Source organism: Populus trichocarpa, chromosome 1 (assembly GCF_000002775.5).
Source record: "Populus trichocarpa isolate Nisqually-1 chromosome 1, P.trichocarpa_v4.1, whole genome shotgun sequence".
NCBI lineage: Eukaryota > Viridiplantae > Streptophyta > Magnoliopsida > Malpighiales > Salicaceae > Populus > Populus trichocarpa.
Genome location: NC_037285.2, coordinates 27,821,144 through 27,840,873, shown reverse-complemented (window position 1 = coordinate 27,840,873; position 19,730 = coordinate 27,821,144). Strand labels below are relative to the sequence as shown.

General features: G+C 33.3%; 2 protein-coding genes across 2 annotated transcripts; one reads left to right on the top strand and one right to left on the bottom strand.

The window, feature by feature from the left end:
* Positions 1 to 168: 168 nt before the first annotated feature.
* LOC7463834 (50S ribosomal protein L1, chloroplastic) lies at positions 169 to 5,115 on the bottom strand. The gene is made up of 7 exons (XM_002298380.4): positions 4,597 to 5,115; positions 3,968 to 4,147; positions 3,804 to 3,858; positions 1,785 to 1,912; positions 1,080 to 1,163; positions 630 to 755; positions 169 to 510 (listed from the first exon to the last, which is right to left on the bottom strand). The coding sequence occupies exons 1-7, from the start codon at positions 4,951 to 4,953 to the stop codon at positions 373 to 375; spliced, it is 1,068 nt and encodes a 355-aa protein (XP_002298416.2). The 5' UTR covers positions 4,954 to 5,115; the 3' UTR covers positions 169 to 372.
* A 6,576-nt stretch (positions 5,116 to 11,691) lies between these two features.
* LOC7463833 (protein RETICULATA-RELATED 4, chloroplastic) lies at positions 11,692 to 16,251 on the top strand. Its single transcript, XM_002299891.4, has 9 exons — positions 11,692 to 12,131; positions 12,235 to 12,450; positions 12,905 to 12,973; positions 13,455 to 13,586; positions 13,673 to 13,726; positions 13,807 to 13,851; positions 15,175 to 15,314; positions 15,769 to 15,894; positions 15,974 to 16,251. The coding sequence occupies exons 1-9, from the start codon at positions 11,814 to 11,816 to the stop codon at positions 16,020 to 16,022; spliced, it is 1,149 nt and encodes a 382-aa protein (XP_002299927.1). The 5' UTR covers positions 11,692 to 11,813; the 3' UTR covers positions 16,023 to 16,251.
* The last annotated feature ends 3,479 nt before the right edge of the window (positions 16,252 to 19,730 follow it).

Sequence of the window (19,730 nt, the reverse complement as noted above, 5' to 3'; positions counted from 1 at the left end):
CATGAATTTTTTAGGATATGAGGAGATTGTTAATTAGCGTTCTCATCAGGAACAGCTACAGCATTCAAGAAATCCAGCCACAAGCAGAAAACAGTGGTTTAAATGCTTAACCATCGTCCTTCAACAAAACATTGCAAATTAAAACGCCTGGTGAGAGCCGAATGCTGGTGATAATAAAATGAAAAGATATTGATCATCATTGTCATACAAGATTTTCCGAGTCTGCAGAGGAAGACCATGCGATATGTAATACAATTTCCTCCAAAAGCAACAGCCATGGTCACCTCTCTTCATCCTACCTTACCTACCTTTACTGAACATTGGCAAGCTCAGAAAGAGATCCTTAATATCATTTACAGGTGTTAGTTACATTCAGGCATTCGATGGAGGCTTGTAGTCGAGCATCTCCCTTGTATTTAACCGAATAGAAGGCCCCATTGATGAGCATATATGCGCGCTTTTCCAGTACACTCCCTTTGCACCTGATGGCTTGTTTGCTTCAACTGATTTCTGCAAGTTAAGACGGCAGATGATAAACAAGTCATTGCCATGCAAACCATCTTGGCAAAAAAAGAAGAAAATGAAATGTACATGTATAAGGTGAAAGGGGGGTCAATTTTGAAACATACTACTGCAGCTAGCAAGTTTACAAGGAGGTCTTCTTCTGAGAAGTCAGCTTTTCCAAATGGTATGTGAACAATCCCAGTTTTATCTGCTCTGTACTCAACTTTTCCCTTTTTGAATTCGGCTATTGCCTGAAATGCATTTGATCAATCCATTTCATTAGCAAGATAATAAATGGTAGCAGCCACATCATAATTGTTACTAAAATTTGTATATACTGAGATACGTTCACTTAAAGCATGCAGTTCTACCCTTGTCTGTTGGTACATGCTTTAACTCCAGCAATGGTGATAAGAGTGCACTACTCTTTATATTTTTGTAGCATTTGGTAAGCTTATACATGTCCAATTACATGCTAAAGGGATGTTAAGAAAAAACCGTTTGAAGGTTGAGAGAATGATAGATCCAATTTGGAGGGTGGGGTGGGAGTGGGGGTTGGGGGACGAGACCATTACCTGAGGTATGTCAGTTGTAACAGTACCAGCTTTTGGGTTTGGCATGAGTCCTCGTGGTCCTAGAATCTTACCTAAGCTGGCAACCTGATGCACCAAACAAACAAATATAAGTAAAGCTCTGCTCAATAAAAGAAACAAGCTCTCCAAAATGAAAAATTCTCATTCCACACACTCAAACAGAGGCACAATAAAATGCAATTTGTCTGATCGGTAAATTAGCCATAATAAACCATAATCACATCATAAATTGAAAATGTTCTTAGTGGGAGTGTCCTTTTTCATAATTTATGCTCGAGAACCATGATGCAGGTATTTCCTAAGATTAAATCCCTGAGCTAAGTATCAATTAGACAATCTAACTGTAGACTATACAAACCCAAAAAGACAAACAATACACTAAAAGGTTGTGTACTGTAACTTAATGTCATAAATACTTCTTCACCTTTTCTTGTCTGTCATTGGGGGTGCAGGGGTCAAGAAAACAATTGCATGTCTTGGACCGCACATCAAATAGTAACATTAAAAAGTACTGTTATTGATAGGAAAGCATCTAAAAAAAGATTTGACTATATGAAGGATATAAAATAGCTAAAGTTTCAAATTTACTATTCCCTGTGACATTTAAAAAAAGTTTCAAATTTACGAATTCAGTTCACAGGCATGGATGCCATTAAAATATCCAACAAAAAGATAGCAGAGAAACACCTTAGGCATCATATCCGGAGATGCAATTAATTTATCAAACTCCATATATCCTCCTTTTATTTGTTGTATCAGGTCCTCACCACCAACCAAATCTGCTCCTGCATTTTTTGCTTCATCGAACTTTTCACCTGCAAATCTCCGCCACATTTATGATATCAAAGGTTTGTTTTTTTTTGGTATAGCTGTGACAGATTGAACAATATTAATTTAGCAAAATCTATGATCATCCGGACTTATTCTGGATGAACATACAAGACAAGGAAAAGTGAGCTAGTTTTTGGCAGACATGAGAAACATTAACGCTTGTTTTCCACAGTAGAGAAAAAAGAGATGGACAGAGATGGCATGTTCAGGGGACAGATGGTATAAGAATCAACAAAAAGCAGGATCCTGAGATAATTAATAGTCAACACAATAGTTGGAACATCTGAAACTCCATGTTACAAATTCCAGAAATTCAAAATGTTCAATGCTTTCACAGCATGGAAGATATTGCAAATTCTGAACTATCTTCTCTCTCCAAAGACTACAAGCTCCAGCAATCATCCCTCAAATCTCTTTCTCCCATGGACTCAGATAACAAAAGTAAGGAGATGCAAGTAAGGACTCAACACTCAAGTTTTAATTTTAAATAGCATGCGATACATTTACTTGTAAGAACCTCAGCATCTTAGATTAAGAAAGTCTAAGATCAATACCAAACAAAACCACCTGAATAGACAAAAAAACATTTATAATCCTGACAGCATTCCTAAGGAAGACTTCTTGCCAAGTGAGTTTTGCAACTTTTCTTCTTCTTTCAAAATCATGAAACCATCAAACCATTAAGTATGAAAGAAAAACAAATTCTAGAAAAGCAAACACAATCCAGTGTGCTATCATGATTTGTGAACCCAGGCAAGACATCATAATGGCCAAGGAACAACCTCCAAAAACCAATTACCAAGCAAACCATCCAACAAAATTCCCAGTGAAGCAAAAGCTCCACTAGAACCTAGGGAAGACATATTGCCAGATGAGTTGTGCAACATTTCTTCTTTTTTCAAAATCATGAAACCATCAAACCAATAAAAGTAGAAAGTAAAAATTCTAGAAAAGCAAACAAAATCCAAAGTGCTATCGATTTGAGCGCAAAGGCAAGAGATCATAATGGCCAGGGAACAACCTCTCCAAAAACCAATCACCAAGCAAACCATCCAACAAAATTCTCAGTGATGCAAATGCTCCACCAGAACCTCCTGAAACCACCTCTCCCCAACTCAATAAACATTTAAATCAAAGTTTCCAGGCTTTTTATTTGGAAGAGTACACAACCAAAAAATCCTCAAAAGATACTAGACTGCAAAATTTCACATAAAAATGGCACTGTTGCAACACAACCACCTCAATCACCAGATTACCTCAAAGAAAGAAAGGAAACAGAACAGGAATCTAACACTACCATCCAATCATTTTCTTAATCACACCTAACTCCTATGCTTATCTTTGAGTTTGTACCTGAGAAGAATAACAATAACGCAAAGGTCAAACATGTTTGAGGACAGCACTTTTTCTTGGGACATTGGCACGTATTTGAATCCTATAGATACAGCTACCAACTCTCAATAACAACAGTACAGTTGTGCATCACAATCCACAGGATTCATTTATGAATTCTTTAGCCCAGTCAAACATGAAAGTCGTGATGGCTTTCTCAATCAATTGCCAATAAATAATTGGAACAACTTTTAGCCTAAAATGAACTCAAATGGGATGCTATGATAATACAACAGAAATATCTTGGCAGGGTTCCTCATTATGTCTGTCTATCATTATGGGAGTTGGTGATTCAGATTGTCCTCTACGAGACACAGCCAATCCACATGAACTGATTTTTTGGCTGTACAAAGTCTCTCCTCAATGTCCATTTTTTCCACCGATCAGAAGATACTGAACTGAAACTGATTAACACTGACAGCTTGCTTTCTAAATACACAACTTTATATCTGGTCAAGTCTGAAAATTGAATAGAGCAATTACCTTGAGTAAGGACTGCCACTTTAACAGTCTGTCCTGTTCCCTTGGGCAAATTTACCTATGCAAGGAGAAACAGAAAAAAAAAAAAAAAGGAAACTTTAATGCCGCTGCAATAGTTGATTAAGCCATGTATATAACTTTTTATAAACATGAAAATGATAACTCACTGTTGCTCGCAGCTGTTGGTCATTATATTTGGGATCAATGTTCAGACGAAAATGTGCTTCAGCACTTTCCACAAACTTCGTGCTTGCTGTTTTCTTTAGCAAAGATATTGCTGCCCCCAGGTCATACTCCTTCTTTATTTCCCTCAATTTTTGAATTTCCAAGAATCTCTTAGACCTTGTCTGGCATTTGCAATAAAAGGATAGAAAGTTGAATTCTTGCAAATGTATAATAATCTTGAAAAATGAAAAAAAAGTGCAATTCAAAACTCAAACCAAGAGAATTGTCAGACTCTGCCTGCTCTATTAAACAGTTTATTGGACGAAAATTCAGTAGAAGCTAAACCCAGCAAAAACCACCACTCTCACTTCCTCGATAACCAATCACTCCTTAAGCATTGAAAGAAATAGAGATCCTTGAAAATAGTAACTAAAACGTTCATCATTCCTTCATCAAATTAAAGAATAAAAGCATCAAGCGATCTCAATCTATCTGCCAAAACAGTCGCCTTTAAGCATATAATCCCCTAAATTGTTGGACCAAAGTTCAAAACAATCAGAACCCACACGTCAAATCAACCTAAGCCCCCAAAAGTCATTATAGAGAGAGAAGCAAACAAGAACACACATACTCTGTCTCTCTTTAGAGGCAATGCAGCCTTGCCTTTCTTGGGCTTAGGAGGAATAACTGTAGCAGTTGCCACGCCACCTCCTTCCTCTCCCTCCGTCTCTTCAACCTCCTCGCCCACCTCTGCCTCTGCAGCCAAAGCAGCAGCCACAACCACTCTGCAAGGTCTAGACTTTGCCTCTGTCTGGGCATAAAACTTGACCCAATTGCTCGATTTTCTCTCTGAAACCAATGGGTAGAGAGAGAGAGTTTTGGGCTTGAAAGAAAGGAGAGAAGGGGTTAGGTCTTGTGGATGAACTGTGGAGGCGGCGTACGTTAGCATGAGGGATGATGTTGTCGAAGTACAAGCTGCCGTTGCCATTGCTGTTTTGGTTTTGTTTTAAATCCGTGTCTTCCTCTCTCCTTGGGAAGTGGAGCTCTCTATATGCTTATCTACTCCACTGTCTCTATACGTCTTGAAATTAAAATAAAGATAAAAAAAAAAAAAAAAAAGTTTTCAGGGTCTGGTGTGGAAGAGAGACTATTTCTGTGGTGTGCAGGGCTCCAAATACCCCACTTTCTTATTCTTCTTTGGAGATATCCAGAAACACTAGCACCAAATAATATTGTCATTGATAAACAAAATGGTATTGTTTATTTATTTTAAAAAGGAGAAGAAAAAATAAAAAATAAAAATTGGTAACGCTCGTTCAGCCCTTTTACGTTCTACTTCAAATTAATTTTTTTTATAATCCTTGTTCATCTTGATATATTAATATTAAAAAAATTAAAAATAAAAAAAATATTATTTTAATATATTTTCAAGAAATAACACTTTGAAAAGTAATACCACAATTTTAAACACTATTTTCATCAATGTTTGTTTGTGTGGTCGTGTTTTTCTAAATAGTTTTTTAATTTATTTTTTAAAATATTATCTGATTATTTTAAAAAATAAAATTTATCTAAACAAAAAATGAAAAAAAATTATAAATGAATCAAAATAATTTTTTCAAAAATTAAATACAAACAACACTATTAAAAAAATCTCCATCCAAAAAAAATTAAATAAACAATAAAAACAAAATCACAAATGAGAGATATTAATTGAAATATATGTTTAAAAAAATTTAAAAAAAACATATCAAGAAAATATATCAATTAAAAAAAACAATATTAGAAGAAAAAAAAACATTCCGAGTATTTAACTTAATTCGTTAAACATGTAATCCAGGTCATCATAGATTAAATTAGATTTTATATATATATATATATATATATATATATATATAAGCCAAAAAAGAGCTCAGGTTTGCGAGCCCATGGCCTAAAACACCTAGGCTACTATAATGAAGAGCCTACACGTGTAGGTGAACCTTTAAGCCCGGACCTGCAGGCTTGGAGTTGGTTTTATTTTTAAAAACTTTTTGAAATGGATGAACAACTTATCATCCACCTTTATTTTCTTTTTAAAAATATGTAGGTAACAAATTGTCCACTAAGGCAAACAACGTGTCGTATACAAGCCCAAATTTCCTTCACCACTATGGTACCCGAAAAATCTAGTCAGTGCTTCTTTTGCCTAAAAAACCCAATTTTTCAATCATTTCAACCCGAAAACACTATATCAACACCTTTAGAACACCTATAAACCAGTTTATCAACTCAAAATACCTAAAAAATAGTCCAAAAAACTAAAATCAAACCAGGATAGTTTGGCTTCCTCGGCTTAAATCTGTTTTTCAAAAAATATTAAGACTTTAAACAACCATTATTAAGTCTCTCTTATCTCATAAAACTAATGGACACCAAGAAAAAACAATTTGGTGGTAAAAAATGGTGTGAACAATGAATTTCTTTCCCATCACCGAAATCTGACAACCTCTATCTCTCTCCTTTCTCTAACCAAGAATTGAAAAATATACAAATAAACTTTTATACCAAAACTAATTTGTTGAAATTTAAAGGAACCTAAATTGTATAAATTGCATTATTTTTAGAGACTGGGGACCTATATGTACTTTTATACCAACTGCTAATCTTTCATCCGAATAAGACATCTATATGATTTGTAGAGTATAAGTTTCCTAAATATCAAACAACAATAATTCAGTGAAGTTAAGTTAAGTTTTTTATTTAATAAATAGTTCAAAAAATATATGGATAGCATGTTGTCTATCTAACTCGCTCCGATAAAATACCAACACATGTGTTGGATTATTATCAAATACTTTACTAGCACACCACCTAACATTATAAATATGTGAGTTTAATTGTATTTTTCTAAAGTTACAATTAGATAATATAAATACATATAATTATAAAATAACTTTGCAATACTTGCATCCTAGTGGAAGCTGAAGTATAACCTCCATAATCTACACAATCATAGGTCAATATGGGTATTTAGGGCCGACCCACATGAAAATGCTCCTGAGACCATAATTGTTATCAAATAAAAATAAGTTGTTTATTTCGTGTTAACAATAAACATTTAAAATATAAATAAATATTTTAAATTCTTCAATTCATACATGTAGAAATAGCAAACATGTTGGGGATGTTTGCTCTATATATATATAAAAGCATGCTGAAACAACAAATCCCCAACTATATACCCAACTATATATGGGAATGATTTCAAAATCATCCTACAACATAAATTAAATTAAAAGGCACATATCTCTCCATAAGGTCTGTGAATAATACACTGCAAAAAAAATACAATATACATGCTCAACATATCTACATAACACATTAAAATTATCATAATAATTCATGCAAACTTAATAAATAATCAACACATTCAAATCATAATAATTAATTGGTACCTTCACAAGACCTCATCGTTACCATTATCTAGTAGTGTCGTAAATATTTTTTCAATCCATTTAAGACGTATAATACCCTTTTAATTCAGAAGGAAGAGTTGTCAATCCAAATGATGACTTGTATAACGCAATCCAATTATGAACACTAGTAGATGTGACTTCTCATCCATTAATAGACAGTCTAAGCAAAATTATCACATCCTATAGTATCGGTGTTATTTCCTCATGCCTAAGATGAAATGTGTGTGTCTCATGTCTCCATCACTCAATCAATGTATGAATTATGTTGTGGTCAATCTTGATGTGTTCTAAACAACTAGCATATAAAAAACCTGTTTGTAACATATATGGTTGAACCTGCTCATGTAGTCTCATTCACCCATGTGTACAATAATAAATCATGGTCTCATCATGCATAACAATTTAAAATATATGTATATGAATATATAATACATTTAATGTAAAGTAAATAAAAAAATATATAAAAATTAAATATTCTTACAATGCCGGGGAAAATATCCTCTAATCGATGTCTATCCTGCAGCCGCATGACAAAAGTGTTAGCGAATCTGGCAGGCATGTACTGTGATGCATACTCTTTATGATTATAGTTATGCTCTTCATGGATGTCATCATTATGTTTTTTTTTTTGGAATATCATCGTCGTAATGTGGAAGCTCAGAATGAGGAGACGATTTACCACCTCGAGTGATAACATTCTATATAATAGTATTCATGTTTGATGTTAAATTTAATCAATTTATAAAATATCATAATATATCATAATAAATATATGTTTTGTCATACATACATTTTCGATTATGATATTTTTTCTTTTATGGTTTGTGTCATTATATATGCCATATCTATAATAGGCATAACCCTCCTTTACATCCATCTTGTTATGCAAATGAGTAGACATTCGTTGACCACTTCTGGATTTTCATTTAGATGAATCTGTTTGAACTCGAGATTTAGTGTAATCACTCTAATCTAACTCGTCTGGAAATAGACGGAATGACATGTCATATGCTGATCCGTAGCTCTAAATCGTGTAATGATTACCAACAAACTATATAAAGTTTAAGTGATTCTCGACACAACATAAAAGAACATGTGAATATGAACATTGAAATGCATGTCATTTACCATATATGCATGTTCTATCATTCAATCTGACTGTCTGTCTGACTTATTTTACAACATATGATTTAACAAGGGTGTTGACTTAGAAAACATGTTGTTCATAGTCGAATAACATTACAGTATGATCTTTTGATCTATCCTTGTTCATTGTTAATTCAATCTGAATTGTTGGAGGCCAAATTATTCCATATTGAATAAAATCATTAGCTTTGTGTCTCTATTTAGCCCAATAACTATTGCACTTGTAAAATGTCAATTACACTAGAGTTGAAACAGGCATTGCATAAACACCTTTCAGAACATGATCAAATGATTTTGAAAGATTAGTTGTCATATTACCATACCAGTGATCATCATCGTAACATAAAACGTATTTTTCTTTTGGTTCTTGCTCAAGCCATTTTTGATATAATGGGTCCAACTTGCATTTTATTTCATATCGCAAATCAAATTTGCACCTTAAATGTTCATAACACATCCTTATCAAATCTTTTTTCATAACTAGGTTTTTGAATTTATTATTGGAGTTGCTAATAAAACATGGGGCACAATATTGATGATATCCTATAGGTTCACGCTAAATTTTCATTATTCCATTATTTATGCCTACATATTTATCTGATATTACACATATATTTGTTTTATCACCGATAATGTATCTCTACAAACAAAGAAAAAACATCTCCAATTAGAATTATTTTATTTGTTAATGATTGTAAAAGCCAAAGGGAATATCCCATTATTTGCATAAAAAAACAACCACAATAAATAACTTCCTATCATAACGCCCGTATAAATATATGCCATCAACACTGATAAGTGATCTATAGTACTTAACACCTTCACTATAAGGTCCAAGTGACCAAAAAACTTTTTCAAAAACCGTTGTACTATAGTCAAAATTTCTTTTGTATATCCAATCAACAACTGTTCCAGAATTTGATTCATTTACTACCAAAACCAATCTAGTTAATTTTTAAAAAACTACTCATGTGAACTAAAAAATGCTCAAATACTTTTTGTTTTGCAACTCATGCTTTGTCATATAATATTTTATACTTGTAATGTAATTTTACTTTATCACATATGCTTGTAATAATCATTGAAAGATTATCCATAATAAGGGTTGATATAGCACCATTAATAAAATTTGCATTAAACTGATGGTGGTTTTTTTGGAAAAAGATCGAAATACATACGTATGACCCTTTTAACTTTGCTATCTTAAATGAATCTGACATTTTATAATATCCATTGCACAAATACTAATTGTATTTAGGTGTTTGCACACATTATAATTGAACAAATATAGAGTTCGATCATTAGACTAAATATTCAACTGAATGTGTAATATGTTACCGTTTAACTGCATTAACCAATTCATTTTTACTGTTGAATGTTTGTCCAGCCTCAAAATCAAACTCTTATGGCATATGTTTATGACTAAGTGCCCAAATATGATAAACAACAAAACTAGATCCAAATGCATCTCCAAATTCAGGAGTTGGAGGTATCATTTTATCATCATCATTGGCAACATTAATATCAACATTTATTGTCACATTTTGTTCTAATGTCTCATAATCTTTATTGTCAATAGGCTTAGAATAGTCAAATATATGTTGATCAATAAATAGATTGTCAAACATAGTATCATTTATCATTTACAACAAATCATCCAATAATAAACTGTTTTTACTTTTATTAACTGATTTTGAAGGACCAAAAGAAGTTGGGATAAACATAGATTTTGGTCAACTATCCACATACAATATTATCATGTTCAAACCACTTTGGATGAAAGAATCAATCATTGTCTTAAAACTATCATCACACACGATTGATATAGGATAACTAGTGTTTACCAATTTGAAACCTCCAAGTTATTTCAACATCAATATCATTATAATTTCATTGAAGTTCGTGACAAATAATTTCTTTTATTTTTGCATATGACATGCCTAAATTACCATTTAACAACAACTTGCTCCCGTCATTATATATGATACTAATGTTCACATAATAAACAATAATGTCACCACAATGACATAAAAATAAATATATTATAAGACATCCTATAAAAAAACAAATCAGATTTTGATCAATTAGATATAATTTTAACTAATTTACATTACCTCAACCTTAATTGGGAAAAAATCATAGCAAATTCAATCAAATTCCTAAAAATTAATGCAAAAACATACTTGATCAAAATTAAATATAATTCATGATACCAAATTTAATTGATATTTTCATGTTTAATTACATTAAATCAAACCCAAATTAGTAGCAAATTAATATAATTAAAAGAAAATATAAAATCAGTCAACTTATCAATAATTCAATGCAACGTGTAATTCGTCATAATTCTACCACATTCATGCTCTGTTTCATTAAATTATCAAGTGTAGTTAATTATATTATTAGCTAAATATTCTCATAATTCATACAAGATTTCTAATTCAACAACTTATCCAAAATTAAACACAACGCATAATTAATTCATAATTAATTTAATTTTTTTCATATTCAACTATATCAAATTAACTCTTATCGATGATATTCATAACCAATTTATCATTAATTCAATAAATTTTAAATTCACCTTAAACTCTGAATTAAACATAAACAATTATTTCATTTCAACTAAATCAAACATAAATTTATAACAATGTAGTATGTTTACCTTGCTTGTAGGACTAAAAAAAAGATTAGGACAGTGGCGGCAACAACAATGAATTTTGAACATAAAAACATATCCAACTATGCTTAGAGACTAGGATTGATTTGATTTTTTTAATGTTTAAAAGGCAAAAAACTAGTGTTTTGTGAGTTTTTTTAGAAAGATCAAAGTTGAGAAGATCTGCATGGAAAAATAAGGAATTGTTGTGTTTATGTGTTTTTTCATCTAGAGGCATTTAAATTACATGATTTGTTGCATTCTAGAATAATAACATTTAAATATACTGGAGAACCATATAAAAATATATTATTTTATCAATTTTTTTCAAATATTGTTGTATTGCTAAATCTTTTAACCTAGTGTACTATATTTTTTTTTAAAAAAAATCAATATAAAAAATCATAATTGTGGAGGAGCGTGTCATACAGTGACATGGAAGACTGCATGTATGGTTTTGTTTTCATTTGTGGAGTCATCGCGCCAGCCCGTACCTAAAGGCTAAAACACTCTCTCAACCACCAAACTCTAACAGCCTGATCCTTCTTACCTCCACTGTCCTAAAATAACACAAACTCTCTTCAAATGGCGTTTGCCACCTTCTCTACACGCGCCTTTTCTCTTCAGTCACCGAACTACCACCATCAATATCACAGCAACAACTTTGCCACAATCTCTCTCTGTGTTCCCATCCCAACTTCTAAACCCTCTGCTACTCCTCTTTCCTGGACCACAACTACTTCTCGTTTTAAAAGATTTCGAACAACCATCGCTCTCTCCTCTGGTGGAGGAGACGGTGGCGTAGGTGGTGGTGGGATTTCTGGTGGTGGAGGTGGTGGGAATGATGATGGTGGTGATGCTGGATCCCGCAACAAGAGTGAGGCCATTCTTGCATTGGCAGAGGTACGTACACATTTACAATACAAATATAAAGATCGATGTATTTGTGATATGATTTGGTTTGTTGTTTTGAGTTTGATGATTTGCAGTTGGTGATCATTATTAGGTGGGGAGGTCGTTGGAGAGCTTGCCAAAGGACTTGGCTGCGGCAATTGAGGCAGGGAGGGTGCCAGGGTCGATTGTTAGCAGGTACTTTGAACTGGAGAAATCAGCAGTGTTTAGGTGGTTGCTTCAATTTGGAGGGTTTAAAGAAAGGTTGCTTGCTGATGATTTGTTCTTGACTAAAGTTGCCATCGAGTGTGGTGTTGGGATCTTTACCAAGGTTTGTACATCTAAATATCTCAGAGTTCATTATCAACTACTAGAACTGTGTGTATTCATTTTCTTTAATACTGTACTATTGGCAAGAAAGAATGGAAGTTGCTCGTGAGGGGCTGGTTGAAATTTCAATGGCTGGTGAGATCAATTAGATTGGTAGTTGCATGTGTAACTAGCAAGTCAACTAGAGTGGGGTTGACCTTTTTTTCTTCTTAAGAATCTCTGATCATCTGATGATTTGTCACGATTCTCAGAACATTTAATTTACGTGACATTCTTACCACAAAATATTAAGATTATCAAGCAGTTATGCTAATTGGCTCTATAAGCATGCCTCCTGGATTTGTGGGGATTTTTTTTTAATTTTTAACCAAGGCTGTTCACGTTCCAAATTGGCATTGGAGCTCTATCTGTAAAGCATTGTTAGATAATCTTTCGCAATTTTTCTTGCTCTTCAGACCGCTGCAGAGCTGGAACGGCGCAGAGAAAATTTCACCAAGGAGCTGGATTTTGTTTTTGCCGATGTGGTATGGCTGTCTGTAATTTTCTCATGTACCACAAAACTTTTATCAGTTGAAGTTCAAAATGAGTGGTGGCTACCCTTTTGAGCTTGTACCGCGGGACTAACACAATCCCATCTAAAATTAAGTGGAAAACTGTCCAAGAATCTTGAACACTAGGGTCTCATAAGAAAAGAAGTGCCAGTGATCCTAATTTTCGTGGAGCTGCTTCCAAACGATTTAATTTTTTGGTCAACTTAATACTGAGAGTGCATAGAGGACATATTTAATGTTATGTCGGAATTTAGCTAATCACAGTTGAAATCCTTTAGCCTGGCTCGGCCTTTTTGCATGTAGACAGAGCCAGCCATGCTTGGATAGGCTTTATTTCTTCAAGTGAACTAAGAAGAGCTGTACTTCTTTATTCTACAGTGAAGCCATGCACAATCTATTCCTGTTCTTCTGTTACAATTTATTATATTTTTACTCAATATGGTTCCTGTTTTAGGTAATGGCCATAATAGCAGATTTTATGCTCGTTTGGCTTCCTGCTCCTACTGTTTCTCTTCGACCACCTCTTGCACTCAGTGCTGGTCCAGTTTCTAAGTTCTTCTACAGTTGTCCTGATAATGCATTCCAGGTTAATAATTATTTTAGTCTGCAAGTTGTTGTTGATACTGTTAAAGCTTGTTCACCAATTGTGAACTTGCAAAATCCTGCATGCAGGTGGCTTTGGCTGGAACATCTTATTCATTTTTACAGAGAATAGGCGCTATACTGGTATGTACCAGATCAACTACACAAACCAAGTCTTTTTTATGGAAATTTCAAATTTTCTATCATGTTAATTTGTTTTGCAGCGTAATGGAGCCAAGCTATTTGCAGTCGGTACCGGTGCATCTCTAGTAAGTTATCACCTTACAGAATCCGAATTTGATATGGTTCCTAGACATTGTAGTTGTGGTGTTTGGAAGTTGGATATTTTTTTAGTGCTATTGGAGAGCGTTGTGCCTTATCATCTACCAGGAGGCAGGAAGGAATCTTCCTTTATCTGTCAAACTTTCTTTACATAAAATTCCAGCTGAAGAAATAACCACACCTTTTCTTTTCCCTGCTATTTTTAAGTGACCGTTTCTTTTTATTTGTGCCATGCTGAAGATATGTTTTTGCTGTGTTCAACTGCCCATTTCATGTCTTTATAGTTTGACTATTTGAGTACTGAAGATGATGGAGATCCTGCATTGCCAGCATCATTACACATTCAAATTCATAACTAGATAGGCAAAATGTTCAAAGTTTGAGATTGGTGACAGGAACATCATAATGAACTTTGAGACGCTTGTCCCTACAAATAGTTTCAGATTTGATTAGATGCAATTTCATTGGGTTAATTATTGCAATTCCTCTAAGATTAAAGATCATACCCATGAGAACTACCCAGATGATAGAACCAGTGTTGGTATATTTTGATGTCAAGGTAGCAGGAGCACTCGATAAGCCCATGAGCATATGTATCTACAGAATGCATCTTGAACGGAAATCATCGATTGAGGCAACAGATCAGTTAATTAAAACTAGATCAACTCAAGCAAAGAATATTATGGCCTATGTGTGTGCTGCATGTTGGTTTAGCACTTTTTTGAATGCACAGAGCTTTGCTAGTGCAGTTCATATCTATTTGCTTGATTGAATTGAGAAACTCTCAAGCAATATGAACTCCTTCTTGCCAATGGGGGTTTTACTTCTAACTGCGCGCGCATTTATCTATGAATATATTCGTGTATTGCATGCATTGATTACATTTTTATTTTCCTCTGCATGGGGGGAACCTACTGCTCTGTCCTTCTGGAAGAAGGATCTTGCTGTGTGGTGGGAAACCTATAGGACAAACTAGTTGGCCTTGGCTATGCTCTTCTCTTTTGTTGAGAAGACACCCTATATTTTCTTCTCTTCATAATTTTGATCTGAATATATGTTTGTACAAGTGTGTTGTTATTCCAGAATCTCCATTTTCTTGACTGACGGCAACTGAGCTGCATTCTAATTTTCTTGAGAAATTAATTGAATTCAAACGATATGGTTAAGTGCAAGAATTTCCATAAATACCCCCCCTCCCCCGCGCGGATTTAAGTAGATTTATGTATGATTTGCATATCAAGTTATTGCCGTGTGATTGGTAGCTTCAATTCTGTTCTGGGTGCATTGGACTGATAGCAGCCTCTTTACAGGTTGGTGTAGGTATAACAAACGCGTTGATTAATGCACGAAAGGCTTTAGATAAATCTTTTGCTGGAGAAGCAGAGGACGTGCCTATATTGTCAACCAGTGTTGCCTATGGTGTGTATATGGCAGTTTCCAGCAACCTGAGGTAATCTTTGGCATTTATATTCTAATTCTCTTACAATGCTTTAACCTTCTAATAATGATACGAATCAACATCTTTAAACTTCAAGAATCTTAATTTGGACGAAAGAAAAGATATGCAGCTATGAAATGTAAGTTTGCTGTTGCTTGTATAATATAACATTAAGCCCGCACACAATGAAAAGAAAAGGTTGTGCACGCATACTCAAAGGTAACTGGGCTTCATCAACTTAATTTAGATGAAGCTGCTCCAAATACAATTTTGAATCTTATGACTAGGATAGGAGAGCAAGACTTGACCGAGTATGTTTCCTATAACCACGAATGTTTTAGCCATCAAAATCTGTCAACTTGTCAGTAATTGTGCACCAAGTATCTGTGTGTAAAGCAGTCTCTTGTCTGAATGGCCAGCACGCCATCATGAAACATTAACAACAATCGCATTCTTTGTTTAACAGGTACCAGATCCTTGCTGGAGTTATTGAACAGCGACTTTTGGAGCCTATGCTACACCAGCAAAAGGTTATATTGAGTGCAATCTGCTTTGTTGTTCGAACTGGCAACACATTCTTGGGGTCATTGATGTAAGATATTATAAACTCTCTCCTGTCCATTTCGTGGTGTTTCCTCAGACGGTAAAGGATTGTGAGTATTATGTTGCAGGTGGGTGGACTATGCACGCTGGGTAGGAATCCAAAAGATACGAGAGTAGAGTACAGGGATGGTAAATTTGGTTGCGACCTTTCAATGGATGACGATGACGACTTGATGGATATTTAGACAATGAGGGTGAATCCATTTGATTACCTTTTGTTTTGAATATCTATGTAAAAGAGTTTGACAGACGGGGTAATGGCTGAAAGTCTCCTTGCAATGTTAAGGAGAAGTCTATCCATTATATACAATAACTAGCTTTGATACCCGCGCGATGCCGCGGGTCATTTTTTTTTTGCATAAAAAATATTAAAAAAAATAAAAATTTAAAAATCATGGGTTTTTCTGCAAAGTTATACCCAAGAATCTTAGGTTTGGCTGCAACGCCTGACCTAAGAGTAATATTTATAATATTAATAATAAAATTAAACTTACATGACCCAAGTTTAAGTGAGTTTGACTGTAACACCGGACCCAAGAATACTGAATGTGGGTCTGGCTATAAGGTCGTGTCATAAAAGTGTGATAATTAAATAGTTTAATTAAAAAAAACAAAGAAAAAAAATCAACAGGAAGGAAAAAACTAATGAAGAAAAAAAAACATTGAATTAATTGGGTCAACCTTTTAAACCAGGTTATCCTGTAAAACCTGAGATTTGCGTCATGAAAGTTTGATAACTAAATAGAAAAAAAACTGACGGGTTTACCTAACCAGGTTAACCCGTCAAACCAAGTTAACCCGTCAAGCCCAGGATACGTGTCATGAAAGAATGAAAGTCTGATAATTAAATAGAAAGAAAATTAACTTTAACAAACTAAACTAAATGAAAAAAATAACTCGTCAAATCAGGTTAACCCATCAAACCCGAGATTCGTACCATGAAAATCTGATAACTAAATAAAAAAAAATAACATTAACAAACTAAATCAAACAAAAAAAATTCAAAAAAAATAAAAAGAAAAAAACAGTTATATAATATAATACAATATAATATTAATTATAATTATAATGAAAAAACACGGGGAAAATTTAAAAAAAATGAAAAAAAAATGGGGAAAGCTAAAGCTAAATTCTCAGCCAACTCAATATTGAAAAAATAAATTTAACAAAGATAATTAAAAAAAAACATGTGGAGGAAACACTGTAGCCAAACAAAAACCATGTAAGGGAAACATTGTAGTAATTCATAGTATTTTTTTAAAAAAAAAAATTACAAAGCTAATCTCTCAACCAGTTCAGTATATAAAAAAAACCGACAAAGACTATCTAAAAAAAAAAAAAAGAAGTCAATTTTGGGTAAAAGAAATGAAAAAAAAATGTACAAAAAAGGAAACAAAAGCGAAAAAAAAACACGTGAGGAAAGCTACAATGTTTTAAAAAAAAAGACAAAAAAACTAAATTTTCAACCAGCTCAATAGTAAAAAAAATAAAATCAACAAAAATAATTCTGAAAAAAACAAAACAAAAGGAAAGAAAATATTTAAAAAATGACAATTTTGGAAAAAAGAAAAAAACATATGGGGAAAGTTAAAGCTAGATTATCAACCAGCTCAATTTAAAAAAAATAAATTCGATAAAGATAATTTTTAAAAAAAATATATGGGGAAACACTGCAGCAAAACAAAAACTATGTAGGGGGAACACTATAGCAATCCATATTTAAAAAAAAAACTATAAAGTTAAATTCTAAACCAACTTAATATAAAAAAAATAAAATCTACAAAGGCCATTTTGAAAAAAAAACGAATAAAGAAATCATAAAAAAAAAGAAAACAATGTATGAGAATATTATAGCAATTCACAATGTTTTGTTTTTTAAAAATTACATAGTTAAATTTTCAACCAGCTCAATATTTAAAAAAATTAACAAAGATATTTTTGAAACAAAAAAATTTTAAAAAAAAAGAAGAAGAAAGAAGAAGAAATCAATTTTGGGTAAAAAAAAAACATGTAAAAAAAAACAAAAGCAAAAAAAAAAAAAAAAAAAAAAAAAACTGGCTGCTACAGTGAATATCCCACGCGTTTTAGAGTATTCTATAATGATAGTTATGTGATCCTATATAATAAGAAAGATTAGAATACAAATATTCAAGTAATATTCTATAGCTATACACACGCAGATGTGTAGATATTGCAATAACAGAAAAGGAATGCAACACATATTATGGAGAATCATTCGATTCTCCCTTATCACCCCTCTGCAAGGTGAGCGTGGCAGAAGAGATAACATTGAGCTTGCTTTGAAAGAGAAAAAACTTAGGCTTGGTGACGCTTTGGTTAGCATATCAGCGAGTTGTAGTTGTGAAGGAACAAAATCAATTTTCAAAGTGCCATTAGCAACAAGTTCATGCAGAAAGGATAGTCGTCAATTGTAATATGTTTGGAAGTCAATTGCAATATGTTTTAATTGAGGATGAGTAACCGGATTGATTGCCATAAAAATTGCACTTTGATTGTTACAAAGAATTCTAGGTGAAGCTGATAGTGTAACATGAAGTTCCCAAAGTAGTTGAACAAGCCATGCAATATCAGAAGAGCGAAATTCGGCTTCTGCACCAGCGATATTCGGTTTCTGGGCTTCTGCACTTGAATGAGAGATGATGCTTTGTTTCTTAAAGGACCAAGAAATTAAATTGGCGCAAAAAAAGATAGCATAACCGGTAGTAGAATGACGTATATCATGACAACCAATCCAGTTCGCATCAAAATAGGCAATAAGATCATGGGTGGACTGTTTATGAAGTTGAAGTCCATGATGAGTGGTGCCTTTAACATAGTGCACAATACATGAGAGCACGAAAATGATCCTTAGTTGGAGCATGCAGAAATTGACAAATAAAATTAACAAAAAAAGATAATTTTGACTTGGTGATGATTAAGTATTGAAGAGCACTAGCTAATGAGCTAAACAAAGTAGGGTTAGAGAACAACTTGCCTTCTGCTAATAGATGTTGACCAACTATAAAGGGTGTAGAAATAGGTTTGGCATCAGTCATGGAAGCTCACTACAAGAGATCAAGAACATACTTCATCTGACTAAGAAACAGACCCTTCTCATTAATTTGAACCTCAATACAAAGAAAATAATGAAGATCACCCAAATCTTTCATGGAAAATTATTTGGAAAGCCGAGTAATAAAAGTATGAATCATAAAAGGATTACTGCCAATAAGGACCATGTCATCAACATACAAAATTTAGTAAACAATCTCAAGCATGGAGTGATAAACAAACAATAAAAAATAATCTTGACTAGAAAGAAAATCAAGTGTAAGCAATGTTTCAGGTTCTCGTAAGGTCTTTTGTATTTTAAATTTTGAAAGTAGTATAATTACTTTGATGTCTTGAAAACAAAAACAACATAGTTCTCGTAAGTTTTTTTTTTCATTTTACACTGGTTTTATTGTAAATTCCAAGGGTACTCAAGGGCATTGTTGTAAATTATATTTATAAAATATAATTTTTTAAAAAAGTTGTTAACGTGTTCGAATGTGGACAACCCCCGTGTTGTTTAGGTGGCGCATACGGGGCTGTTAAACCACTAAATACTGCTTTTCGAGACGATATTTGAAAGGTCTTGGCGTCCCTAATGCAATGAGGTGGCACGCACCCCTCACATGCATCAGGCTTGTCAACAATGTTTATTTTTTTTTCTCATCTTGAATTTTGCGCTAGCCCTTTAAAAAAATCAGATGAGCTCTTGCAGTCTATTTTCCCTTCACGTTTACTCCATGTTCTTTATTATTATTATTATTATTATTATTA

Excerpts from the sequence above, each read along its gene's own strand:
- LOC7463833 (XM_002299891.4), top strand. The coding sequence starts at position 11,814 with ATGGCGTTTGCCACCTTCTCTACACGCGCCTTTTCTCTTCAGTCACCG. Across the intron at positions 13,587-13,672 it reads GTCCTGATAATGCATTCCAG|GTGGCTTTGGCTGGAACATC; the intron begins GTTAATAATTAT and ends TCCTGCATGCAG. Across the intron at positions 13,727-13,806 it reads AGAGAATAGGCGCTATACTG|CGTAATGGAGCCAAGCTATT; the intron begins GTATGTACCAGA and ends TTTGTTTTGCAG.
- LOC7463834 (XM_002298380.4), bottom strand. The coding sequence starts at position 4,953 with ATGGCAACGGCAGCTTGTACTTCGACAACATCATCCCTCATGCTAACG. Across the intron at positions 4,148-4,596 it reads TGCCTCTAAAGAGAGACAGA|ACAAGGTCTAAGAGATTCTT; the intron begins GTATGTGTGTTC and ends TGCAAATGCCAG. Across the intron at positions 1,913-3,803 it reads AGTGGCAGTCCTTACTCAAG|GTGAAAAGTTCGATGAAGCA; the intron begins GTAATTGCTCTA and ends GGAGATTTGCAG.